This window comes from Vidua chalybeata, chromosome 3, assembly GCF_026979565.1.
Source record: "Vidua chalybeata isolate OUT-0048 chromosome 3, bVidCha1 merged haplotype, whole genome shotgun sequence".
Taxonomy (NCBI): domain Eukaryota; kingdom Metazoa; phylum Chordata; class Aves; order Passeriformes; family Viduidae; genus Vidua; species Vidua chalybeata.
The window spans coordinates 13,411,733-13,424,802 of NC_071532.1; the positions used below are offsets into that span (position 1 = coordinate 13,411,733).

A 13,070-nucleotide genomic window follows, 5' to 3' on the forward strand; every position below is an offset into this window, starting at 1 on the left:
TAAGAATGCTAGTTTGCTATCTTTAAACAATGAATTGCTCTGGGTATCTTCTAAAAAGGAAGAACATCATAAACACTTCTTGACATCACCACATGTCCCTCCCACCGGTCCGTGCAGGCTGTCCCAGCCAGGGGGCCCTACTTCCAAAGAAAATTTGTTGTCCATACATAAATAATAATTTGTGAATAATTTGACTCATATCATAGATATCATAGTTTGTCCTTTTTTTTTTTTTTTTTTTTTTTTGGCTACAAGATGATTATGTTTAGGAGTTCAACATTTGGAACTCTCTGATGGCTTTTTCCTGCATCTCCACTGGTATCTCAGTGGGTTTCTTTTTAGTTGTGTTAGCACTATGAGAGAGCAGGTGAGCTTCCTGGGTGCCCAAGCTGTTTCCTCATACTAAGGAAGATGTAAAGCTTACTGCTGTTTTCCTTTTCTACAGCTGTCTGGTTTCTGCTGGAGAGGGACCTTGCAGGGGATGGGAATCAAATCTGGCCGATCAGGAGTAGGTGACCTGTGTGCACAGGAAGTCATCTGCTCCATCCTTTATATGTAGCCCCTGAAAACTAATCTTGTTCTTTCCCACTTCCACAGTATATATTATTAGTTTGGTGGCTGACTTTTTTTTTCCTTTATCCCACTAAGAGATTTATTATGAAGTGCATTCATGTTTAGTGATACCTATAATATATATCAAGCTCAATGTGTTGAGGAATATTTCTTACCCAGGTGTCTTGGCCTGCAATCCGCAGATTGAAATGCAGATTGGGCTCCTGGTTGAACCTTGAGACCATGAATTCCAGCCTTTGGGATAACAAAGGACGTGAAGACAGGTGACCCCAGCCAGGTGAATGGACAACTGAGAGTAACAAGCAGGGGCTGGTGACTGCCGACCCTTTGGATAAGGTGATGCCAGTGCGATGTGTGAACACAGAGCAGGGAAGCAGGAGAAGACGAGAAGGAAGAGTGGGACATGACGCCCTGGGAGAGACTCTGAGGGTATAAAACCGTGGGGGTTCTTATGCTTGAGGGGTTTGGATGTATCTGCCGCTCGCCGTGCTGCTGAGCCGTAGCGTGTGGTTACTGTAACAGGACAAGGCGCCAGCGAGTCAGGGGCAAGGCCTGGGGGTCAGGTCTTTGCGAAGCCGCTCGCTTGCCTCGGAGCCCTGGGGTTCCCCGTAAGCTCAGGAGCGCTCGGCAGAGCGCAGGCGGCGGAGGCGCCGCTCCTTGTGCGGGGCGGAACGCGGCTCGCCGCGGCCCAGAGCCGCCCCACTGCCTGCGCGGCTGTCCCGCCCTCGCCTGCCTTTCGCTTTCGTTTTCGCTCTAACGCGGGCCGGCGCTGCGGGAAACGAAACTGGGCGGGCTCTGCGCGCCGCGCCGGCTGCTGCAGCGTCCGCGGGACCGGAGCGTCGGCAGCGGCTCGGAGGTACCGGCGGGACGGGGGCGCGGGAGGAAGGGCAGGGGTCCGTGCGAGATGGGGTGCCCGCAGGGCGGCTGCGGAGGCCTGGCCCGCCACGCTCGGTGGCGGCAGCCTGGGGTCATCTTTGGTCCGTGAGGCTGCGCCTGGCGCCACCGCTGCTCCAAGGGATATGTTAAGTGCCGTCGGGTTCCTTTCTGCAGGAACCGATTCTAATTCTGGAGAAACGTTACTGATTATTTTCCTCTCACAGAAATCAGTGAATAATTCAATCTTTTTCTGTCAAGAAATCTGCTAAGAAATCTTCTCTAATCACTGAATTCTCCACTCTGGTTTCTAAAACCCTTATTGCTAGCAATGACTTCCAAAACATTTGCAGACCAATCATTTGAAATAGAAATTCGAATTAGTTTCCCATGAACTTCGTTATTGGCACCAATTTTCTATTTTGTATTATAGCAGTGTTATAAATGGATGTGATTCGTGCTAACATAATTGTAATTATATCAATAATTTGGGAAAATAATTGGAAAAGCATATGTAACTAGTATTATGAAGCAGATGGGTTTCTTCAAGAATACATGTGGGAAACAGGATGCAGGAATTGGATTCGGCCTTGAGAATGGAGGAAGTCAGAAACTGGCTCCCAAACCAAAATTGGCATCAACTGAAGTTAAAAGATCCCAGAGCAGGATCGACCTTGAATATGAATAAAGTTAGGACCATTCCAGACAGGGAGTCTAAAATAGTGGTCTTAGCTGTGAAATAAGTAAGGTTTAATTGGGACATAGTGCTTACTTGTATACAACACCAAGCTTAATGCGCATGCGCCACCTGCCGGGTTATCCAGGGGACATGTGAAGAAGACCTTCGGCCTTCCTCCAGGAAGACCCCCGAAGAGACCAGAAGACCCCATAGCAACAATGGGAGCATGCACTGTGCAGTAGAGTGACATAGGTTTCAAGACTCGAAAATAGGAGGCGATTTATGGGAACTATTGATGAATATGTATTAGCATACAGTCTATAAGTTGTGTTTGGATCCTTTTGCCTTTGTACGGGAGGCAGGGTGGGAAGCCCTCCCCGTACCCCGATTGATTGGTTTTTGCTTATGCTTTATCTGAACCACTGCCAAATTTCTTTTCTGTAACTATTGAATTATATCTGATTGTATTATTTAATCTCAATTAAAATTGCTAACCTCAGTTAAAATTGTTGCTAAATTTTAAGTTTGTGCTTTATGGAATTGGTGCGTATGGGACCTCATTCATAACAGCAGTGACCTATCTACCAGGATTAGGGTCTGCCTTTATTCTATATCTAGAGTAACAGATATATCTTTGAATTATTTTGCAGCGTCAATTGAAGATTGTGTCAAAATGGATCGTGAGTATATGACGAAGATCAACCATTACTGTCAAATGCATAAATTTACAGTGGATTATGACACCGTCAAGCGGACAGGCCCATCGCATGATCCTGAGTAAGTTTACTCTGCATGCCAAGAGCTAGCAGGGCTCTTCCTGCAATGAACAAACTGTGTAAAGCTTGCAGTCACAAATGTTAATTTCCCAAAAGCACGCATGCAGTGCGAAAGCTGGTTGAAACCATGAATTGAATGGTAGGTGCATGGGGAAGATACCATGTGATACAGTTTAAGGAGAAAACTTATTTCAAGGGTGATGGCTCTTTTTCAGAGAGTACCAGCAATGCACCTGTTGCTTACTAGTAACTCTATTGTATCTTACGTATCTCCTCTCAGAAGGTGGATTGGGTTACAGCAAGAATTTCAGTTTATGATTTAAATGCTACAAAGCAAAGTGTTTAGAAAGCATTGTTAATTTCTAATCAGAAAGGTTGGGTGTATTAACTGATTGTGTGCTAACATTTTATGTCTAGTATATTTTTAACATCTCTGACAAGAAAAGGGTCTTTTGATTAAGAAGTTTTACTTTCCCTTTTAGAGACAATTACAGGTGATGGAATATATTTTTTAACATTGATATAGTGTATTTTTTCCCTTGACAAAGGTTGTAGGTACTCAAGATCTGTAATATTTCCTTGTGTGATTTTTAAATTTTTTTTTGCTAGTTTGCATGAAGACAAGCCTTATGCTAATAATACATTTCTTTAGATGTGTTGCATGTTGTCAGATAGCACTGTCTATGCAGATTTATTCTTAAATCCATCTACCATCCCAGAATAAATTAATAGATATTATCTGGATCTCAAATATTAATCAGTTATCTTATTTTTTTACCCATGTGGCTCATGTAATTCAAAAAGGTAACCCTTATTGCAGTAAAGACCACAGCTGTGATCACACAAAAGTGATGCCATGGGACTGACAAAACTTACATACATTCCAAGTTGTTTATTCCATTTATTGTGGTTTTTCATTGTTTTTCTGTGTGTTCTGTACATTCACAAATGAAATTCAGCCCATTGTGTGACAGTGGTATCTAGGAAAATCCTGGGTAACTTGGGCTATTCCAAGGATACAGTGTAAAGTGTCTGGCTTAAGTGATGTGTGCTGTAAACCTTCAGTCCCGTTATGCTGCTCTTTCCCAGTGTTCTGACTGCTAACTGGATGCATTGATCACTGCTGGTTGTGAGCTAGCTCCCTAACTCTTCTGTGCTGTGTCCAATCTCATAAATCACCTTGAAGTGTCTGAGGCATGATGCAGGGATACCTCCCATCCTATCATGGTTCTGGTGCTGTGGCTGCTTCCAGTACTGGGTCAGACAGGGCCAGTGCTGAACACAATGTAAGGAGGTTAAAGGAGACCAGGGTGGCTCAGGCCTGAGCTTTCTTGGTCTGGGAACACAGAGAGTGGACAATTAGGTCAGTCCTGCCTAAACCTGTCAAGTCTGGGAATTGCTTATTAATTTGGGGTTCATGGTGAATGACTCTACACTTATGACCAGCTCATGTATTGCTCCTGCAGGTAGTCCTCAACTTGGTCATGGAGACTCGCTGCAGATTTCCTTGGGATGCTTAAATAAAATGGTGTATTTTGGATGCAGTGTCATAGCTGAATGTGTGTAGTATTCAGCACTTAGGTATGGGTTAACTGACACACTCCTTCCCAAAGAACAACCTTTCTTACATGTTCTGTTTTTTCTTTGTTGTTTCCTATGTGTAGAAAATACATGGCACACTATGAGTGTGCCTTTTCCTCCTGTTTGCCCCTTTAAGATTTCTTGTTAAGCCTTGCTTACACAATGAGAGCAAGCACTGTTCTGCATCTTCATTGTTTCCCACCCAAACATTTCATTATAGGGAAGTGGAGAATGAGGTTGGAATAATGAAAAAAGTGAGTTCCTAAAGTCACTACATTATTTGAGACCAGTTTTCCCACAGAGGAGCTCATGGTGCTGTACCTTGACTCTGTGAATCCATCTTGTCTGTGAGCATTTACATGCTCTGCTGCAATCTGAAGCACAGAGGTGCTCTGAGGCTCTAATGGTCACTTTAACTTGGTGCAAGTATGTGCTGCTGCCAAAGGCAGAAATCCAGTTGTTGTTTTTTCCTCTGTTGCCTTTTGTGCAAGGGCAGTATCAGAAACATTAGGGGATTTGCAGCTGCAGGACAAGTCAGATCTGTAAGGACTGATTCGTTTGAAATGCAACCATTAGGGCATGCAACCATTAGGGCACAGCAGTGGGTTGACCCCAGGAGGCAGTGAAACCCCTAGCTAACTACTCACTTCCCCCCAGTGGGACAGGGAGAGAATCAGAAAGGTGAAAGGGAGAAAAAACTTGTGGATCAAGATAAAGGCAGTTTAATAGACAAAGCATAGCTGGATGTGTGACCAAAGCAAAATAAGGACGTTGCTTACTCCTTCCCATCAGCTGGCAGATGTTTCCAAGAAAGTGGGGCTTCGTCATGTCCGATGTGTACTTGGGAAGGTAAACACTATAGCCATGGGTATCCCCCCTTCCTTCTTCATCTCCCAGCTTTTATTGCTGAGCATGATGTTATATGGCATGGAATATCCCTCTGGCTACCTGCTCTGGTTGTGTCTCTTCCCAGCTTCTCACATATCCCTCCTCTGCTTGCTGGAAGGCCAGAATGGGAAAAAGAAAAATACTTTGGTGCTGTGCAAGCACTGCTCAGCAGTAGGTAAAACATTAACTCTGTGTTAGTCCCAAAGCCACAACACAGCACCATTCTAGCTGCCCTGAAAAAAGTTCACCCCATCCCAGCCAGATCCAGTACTGTCAGTCCCGAGCTGCATCAGATTCCCATTCTGATTCATGGAGTTGCCATCTGGGAAGCAGGACATGCACAGTTGTGGAATAGAGGGACAGAAGGGGAAGGGATCAGCAGTTGAGCACAGAAAGGCAGGACTGGGGCTTGTGTCTGTTTGTTTGTTGGTAATTTTTTTTTTTTTTTGGTGGGGCTTTTTTAATGACTGCCTTTAAATTCATGTCTCACAAGCACCAGACATGGTTTTTGCTCTTATTAAGGAGTGTACATCACAGGGTATTAAAGGTGAATGTAATGTCACATCTGGTTTCATGAAACCAAAATTAGCTAATCTTTCCTCTGTGTAGTGTCACACTGCTGAGATGTATCCTGGTGTTAGGGCTTTGCAACCTTGCTTGTAATAATGCCGACCTCATTCATTCTTATGCTTTTAAAATTATTTTGATTTTAAAAAGCAGTTAAGCAGTTAAAAGTATTGTTGGAGCTAATAAAGTACATGCACTTGTGACTAGAGAGGAAAATTTAAAAAATATACTAAAGAATTACGATAATCATAGGTTTGATATAATAAAAACACATTAATCCTTCAATACTTCCCATAGTGTATCCTATAGTGCTTTATAGATAATAAACCCAAAGTTTAATCTGATAAGGTTATTAATGTATATATGTGGGAAAATGTAGCAATGTTTTAGACAAGTTTCCTTCATTGCAGGTTCACAGTTGTTGTCAAAATAAACAGCGAGGAATATGGTAAAGGCACTGGTAAAAGTAAAAAAGAAGCAAAAGCAGTAGCAGCAAAAGAAACATGGGAAATGATTGAGGAACAGGTGAGTAAATAATAGGATTAAGTTTTGGGGGTTACTATGCAGTGTACATCATATGTAATATAGTAAATGTTGAAGATGAATATCTGAAAGTAGACTTTTGATAAAATGTTGTTTAATTTGAAACAGTCTCTAATTATTCAAGTTGTCTTTGTTTCTGTCTTATTCATCACTTTTCTACTTTTTATCACTGAATTGTTTTCCTTATTTTTTCCTATAGGGTTGATATCTAATACTGTGTTTCCTCCTCTGCTGTTATAGGAGGATAAGGAAATGTATTTGCCTTTGTTAAGTTTCCTTGGTGTATCCAAAGTGAGCAGTGGTCCTTTTATATCTTGACAACTGTTCAATGATTCAATGTCTTCAAAACATTTGCAGGGTATTACTCAGTGTGTCTGTTGCCACTCTGCTAATGAAATTGCTTAGTTTCACTTGTTCTAATTCATCTTTTTTCCCTTTTCATTATATTCTTTACAGTATAGCTAGTTATATACTCTATCCTTCCTTGATTAAGTCTAGGTTTGAATTTTGCTCCTTAGTTTTTTGCCAAGTGTTTTACGCTTCTTTATTTGCTGTTCTTTATTTTTCTTTTTGACTCTGAATGCTTCTTAGCACCTTTTGGGTGAAATCTTTCCTTACCTTTTTTTGGCTTTTATTGTGTCACTGTCATTACTTTAACACAATTGCTGCATGTCTGCTGATATGTTACTGATGTTGACTAATCATGAGACAGCTGAAGAGTCCTGCTTCCCCCCTTGAACACACACAGGAGCATTTGCAGCCCTTGCTAAGTTGAATATACGAAGTTGAGCATCAGCAGCATCCTGCTGCCATCCCTTCTTCACCACTTGTTCCCTATATTTTCCTAAAGGGGGTGGGATGAGGCATGGTGAGAGGTTGTTAAAGGCAAAAGTGTAGTAGTTGGAAAGCCAGGTTTGTGTTTATTCAAAATGTAATAATTTTGCTTGGGATGTCTGTCCACAAAGTCCACAAAGGCCTCAGTTAATGGAAACTTGGGTTTTCTTAAGAGTGTTTTGAAATGCGGACAAACCTTGCAGCTATATTAGTTCTTGTGCTCTGTTTATCTTAATGTATTTTTAAGCTTAAGTTTTCAAGTTACCTGTTTTGTTTGTTTTATAGCATGGGAGTCCCTCAAATATGGCAGCTGCAGAGTTAACGACAAGTCAACCAACCTCATCACCTGCACTAGACAAAAATTATGTCAGCCTATTAAATAATTTTTCACAAAGGACGGGTCAAATAGTTGATTATTCTAACAAAATTCGTACTGGAGATGCCCATGCTCCCACGTAAGATATAATTTACCATCCTGCTTCCTTCTAATACTTGTGTTTACTAATGCTACCATTAGTTATCCTTGGTCATATTAGCTGAATCTTTAGAAGGGGTCACATCATCTGCCTGAGAGCATTATCTAAAAGCTTCTGGAACTCTGTCAGACTTGATGCCCATGACCACTTCCTTGGGGAACCTGTTCCAGTGCCCAACCACCCTCTGGGTGAAAAATCTTTTCCTGATATCTGACCTAAACTTATCCTGACTCAGCTTCATGCTTTCTCTTTGAATCCTGTCACTGGTTGCCAGAGAGAAATCAGTGTCTGCCCCTCCTCCTCCCCTCATGAGGAATTTGTAACTGCAGTGAGGTCTCCCCTCAGTCTCCTCCAGAGACAAGTGACCTCAGCTGCTCCTCATATGGCTGCTCCTCAAGGCCCTTCACCATCTTTGTTGCTGTCCTTTGAACTCTCCCCAGTAGCTTAATGTCATTTTTATATTATGGCACCCAAAACTGCACACAGGACTTGAGGTGAGGCCATCTCAGAGCAGAACAGGACAATCCCCTTCCTTGCCTGTCTGGTGATGCTGTGCCTGATCAATCCCAGGACACGGCCCCCGTGGCTGCCAGAGCACTGCTGACTCAGGTTCAACTTGATAGTGACCAGGACACACAGGTGCCGTTCCACAGTGCTGCTCTCCAGCCTCCTGTTCCCAAGTCTGTACACACAGCCTTGGTTGTCCCATCCCAGCTGCAGAATTCAGCACTTGCCCTTGTTAAATTTCACATGGTTGGTGATTGCCCATCTCTTAATTTTAGTATGTTGGTCTCTCTGCAGGGCTTCCCTGCCCTTGAGGGAGTCAACCGCTCCTCCCAGTTTAGTAATGTCAGCAAAATTACTTTGTGTCCTTTGAGTCCTGTGTATAAGTTGTTAATGAAGATGTTGAAGAGCACAGGGCTGAGAATGGAGCCCAGTGGAACCCCCCTAGTGACAGGTCCCCATTCTGATGTCATCCCATTCACTGTAACCCTTTGTGCCTGACCTGTGAGCCAGTTGCTCACCCATCATGTAGGCATGGTTATCCAACTGTGTGCTGGATATTTTGACCAGAAGGACACTGAGAGATGGTATCAAAAGCTTTGCTGAAGTCTAAAAAGATTATATCATCTTGCTTTCCTAGATCAGCTAGGTGGGATACCCTGTCATAGAAGGAAATCAGGACTTTTTCTTCAGGAAGCTCTGTTGGCTGTGACCAATGACTATGCTGCCCTCCAGGTGTTAATCAATACCTCCCAGAAAAATATTTTCCATGATTGTTCCAGGCTCACTCTGAAAGTGAGTTATCTTTAAGGCACAACAAATTAGTTACCTATCATTATTAATTAGATTAAATGTATATTGAAAACGCTGTCATGAAGATGTATACTTCAGATTTCTATTCTATAAAGTCACTTGATTGTAGTGTTTAAAAACCATTAAATTAAGACTTGTCATATGGCATATAAGACTCAATTCCCTGTTGTATTTTACAGGTATACTGTTAGCTGTACAATTAGTGGTCATTTGTATGGAAGGGGCACTGGACCTTCCGTAGCTGCTGCAAGACAAGCTGCTGCAAAGGAAGCATATGAGAAGGTAAATAAGGAAAGCCCTCTGACAGTATGTGCTGTATTTAGCCTTATCACAGAAGTTTAAATATTTGAACCAATTTCCTCATTGTATTTAAAAGCAAATTCTATGGATTTCATTAAAGAGGGGAACGATCCATATTTTAGTATATTGGTAGGGCTTCTATTAGTAGAATTTATGTTGTGCTTCTATATTCAGTTCTGGATTAAAAAAAAATAAACAAACACTAGCAGTTGATATCTCTCTGTGTTTCAGAATAGGTCTGATGTTGTCATTCAAGGATGTGCACATTTTAAAAATTTTTAAATTCCAACTCGTATACCAGTTGTCTTCTGTGTGCAGTGTTGTTGAGCTGGCAGGCTATGAACATAGTTCTTTTACTGTCTTCTGTTGGATCAAAAATCTGTTGTGTAATGTGAGAGGCAAAACCAGGAGTCAGAACCAGCAGGACTTACCTTCTGTAGTGTTCCAAGGCAGAGTCCCATGAAACAAGTGCTGACACCATCCTCTGGAGAGCAGAGCTGTTGTCTTCATGTTGCCAACTGTTACTTCCACATGTGCAAAAAACTATCAGAGTTCCAATAGTGATCCAAACCCACTTCTGAAATGGACAGAACATATGAACTAACTAAATGGAGTGTAGTTTAAAGGAAAGGATGGCAGTATAGGGAAGGGAAGAAGCCTTTTTTACTTTTAAGTACTTTTAAAATTATTTGCCTGCTACTGTGAATTTTCAGTGCTTTTAAAATGATTTTAAGTCAATCATGTAATTAATAATGTCCTATTATAGCTCTAGGAGTCTTTCTTAATATTTTCCTTTGTTGCAAACCCAGGGATATTTTAATTTTCATCAAAGTCTGAAATTTATTACTTCAAGCAGAACTTTTATAACAATTAGTCTAAATTTGGGGTGGGTTATTTTGATTTGGTTTTAATTTTTATTAATTCTCAGTGATATCTGTGTAACAAACAAAATGTAATCTGGCAAAAAGTAATGATGGTCCAGTATTCCTGTATTTAAAAAAAGGGGTTTATTTAAATAAAGGGGCTCATTGAAATGTAAACCCTATGTTTTTGTGTGCATGATACTGTGATAGAATACCAGGAAACATAAAAAAAAGAGAGAAATTTTTTTTGCTTTTTGTGAGGTTGTGGTCTATATCCATTGTAGTTGTTGCTTTTAATGTTACTTTTATGGTCTTATGACATAGGTAGTGAGAGGAAGGGGAAGAAGTTCTAAGTATTTGGGATAAGTTTTTTTTTATTCAACCCTGATTTAGTTATGAGTTTTGCAGTGTTTTCATGCTGAAGACATCGAATGTCAATTTGTACTGACTCAGATTTTCAGTTCTGCTGATTACATATACCAAAGCCTACATATATCTCATTTTCCACACAGCAGTTGTACATGCAGCAAACAACGAAGATATTTGCTTTTCATAACTCTTACTGTTATCCCGGCTTTGAATAGAATCCAGACTCCACTTTTGTAAATAGTACACTCACTGTGACAGGGCCCTGTGTTTTTCCTTTCTCTGGGTGGAAATTGGGCAGATGCCTTTCTTCTGCAGGGCTTTGAATGCTTAATACAGTTACCAACTTGCTCTTAGGACCCTGGAATCTTCCCTCTGCCCTCTCTGGATGACATATTTTGCACTAGGGATTTGTTTATGTGATTTTGTTAAACAATTTCTGGCTTTTCTTTTTTTTTTTTTTTTTTTTTTTTCCAGATGGAAACCGAAAGATCTAATGGCAGTTGTACGTTTAGCCAATATAGCAATTCCTCTCAGGTGCCAGATGACTCTGACTCAGAGTGAGTTGGGTTCACTGCTAATGTGATAACAATATATTTAGTAATCTTAGAGGGTAATGTGCTCTAATTCTAAATAAAATATATCATTTTATTGTTTTATTGCAGTATAAAGCCATCTAATTTTAACTTCTGTTCTTTAAACTTCAGAGCAAAGTTTGTTCTACTTGTGCAGTTTTATGTGAGTCTGTATGGGATAGTGTATAGTAAGTTTAGAGCTTTCTGATTTATTCACATTTTGGCATAGGTAGTTCTTTCAGAGGCATTTTTACTGTGATGTAAATGGATTACTCTATCTCATTCAATAGCATTATTTCATGCCATTTTAACACTCATTTTCCTCTTGTGACACTCTTGTGAACTCAGTATAATTCAATTTCAGTACTGTGCTGCTTTCTTCTCTCCCTTTTTTCTTCCCCCTTTTTTCATTCTACATGAATCTTCATTTCCACCAAAGGGAAAAATTTGCTTAGCAAAAGAAACTGAGCATACATTAAGTTTGATATGTGATTTGAGAACCAGCAGTTTACCTGTAGTGCTACTACCACTTTTACATTCTTCTATCTTCTAGGTATCATAGACTCATTTAATAATAGAAATAAAGGAGAATATTACAAAGTGTTGTTATTTTATTGGCTTTCAAGCAGGATGTTTTGTAGTTTAAAGCAGTCATGATTGTTAATGCCTTTTCAGGTTTTGCTTTAAAAAACTGTGGATTTTTTGGTACTTCTTCTTTTCTTGTGACAATAATTTTATTTATTATTGTGTTATTTTCACCTAAAAATAGTCCTTTATTTTTCAGTAAAAACAGCATTTGCTTTGCGGATTCTTCTGCAGAGTTGGTAGAAAAAATGAAAGACATGGCAGTATGTGAAAAGCCTCCACCTTCTCAGGTATAGTATGAAAATAGTCTTCCTCATAATTACATTTTAGACCCCGAATAGGGCATGCTTCTTATCCACTAATCATTGGAAAATACATGCATTTCTCCTAAGAATATTCAGTAGTGTTAACCATTAGTCATTTCCTTCTGTATTGTGGATCAAATTTATGTAGTGTTTAACAAATGCCAGTGCTCCCAAGAAAAGGGTCAAACTAAGCTCATTTTTTTGTAATGATAATGTTATGCATGGTTTTGCAATGATAATGTAATGCATAGCATATGTGAAAAACACTGAGCTAAGATTCATTCTTATGACACTGTTTACATAAGGTATGATCATATTTATAGGCAATTCCTAGATACATTATCAGACAAGTTTTAAACCAACTACAGTGAAAATATTCAGGATACCTCAGGCTTTCTTTCTTTTTTCTGTTTTCAATGTAGAAAAATGCACGAAGTTCTGTCCTGAAGTCCAAAGGGTATGTGTTTGTTTCTGGATTGCTATCTCCTCTAAACTATATTGCAAATAACTTTATTTTTTCTATCTCTAGTAAAGAAATGCTGCTATTGAGAGGTATATTTCTTTTCTCATCTTGTGTTAGAAAAATGGCTCATTATAAATTTTGCTTTTATCCTTGTTAAAGAAGATTGGCAGCTAATTTTGCTAATGTAAGAAACAAGGAAGAGGAAAAAAATATGTCAGACTCAAATGAAAGTTTGCCAGTTGTGGACACAAATAGAAGAAGAGAAGAGAATGGGAGTCCACACACTGTCAATAAAACGTAAGAAGGATTTTTTTTAAAATTAATATTTGTAAGGCAATAACAGTATGTATGAATCTAGATTTGTTTCTTTATTTGCAGTAGAAGGAGGGTAAATACTGCTTTGAAAAGAACTTCCAAAGAAAGTTGATATTAGATGTTTTTTTCCTGGAAATTTCAAATCTAGCATAGAAATTGACAAGCAATGGTATTTAAAGCTCACAACCAAA

At 40.0% G+C, this 13,070-nt stretch overlaps 1 protein-coding gene and 1 long non-coding RNA gene across 6 annotated transcripts in view; one reads left to right on the forward strand and one right to left on the reverse strand.

The window, feature by feature from the left end:
* Window positions 1-13,070, forward strand: part of EIF2AK2 (eukaryotic translation initiation factor 2 alpha kinase 2) — a 117,557-nt gene that overhangs the window by 95,425 nt on the left and 9,062 nt on the right. For 3 of the 5 annotated variants that reach the window (XM_053937436.1, XM_053937440.1, XM_053937438.1), the window contains 8 exons: window positions 2,776-2,902; window positions 6,348-6,462; window positions 7,600-7,769; window positions 9,287-9,389; window positions 11,114-11,196; window positions 11,996-12,086; window positions 12,524-12,558; window positions 12,724-12,861. In XM_053937436.1, coding sequence (XP_053793411.1) covers window positions 2,799-2,902; window positions 6,348-6,462; window positions 7,600-7,769; window positions 9,287-9,389; window positions 11,114-11,196; window positions 11,996-12,086; window positions 12,524-12,558; window positions 12,724-12,861 — 839 coding nt within the window. In that variant the 5' untranslated portion in view covers window positions 2,776-2,798. Of the gene's footprint in view, window positions 1-1,370; window positions 1,430-2,775; window positions 2,903-6,347; window positions 6,463-7,599; window positions 7,770-9,286; window positions 9,390-11,113; window positions 11,197-11,995; window positions 12,087-12,523; window positions 12,559-12,723; window positions 12,862-13,070 lie in introns of those variants that run through there. The other 2 variants (XM_053937437.1, XM_053937439.1) reach the window with 2 other exon arrangements.
* On the reverse strand, window positions 5,236-8,728 carry LOC128785180 (uncharacterized). Its single transcript, XR_008429786.1, has 3 exons — window positions 8,654-8,728; window positions 7,580-7,665; window positions 5,236-5,481 (listed from the first exon to the last, which is right to left on the reverse strand). It is a non-coding gene; the product is annotated as an uncharacterized LOC128785180 (long non-coding RNA).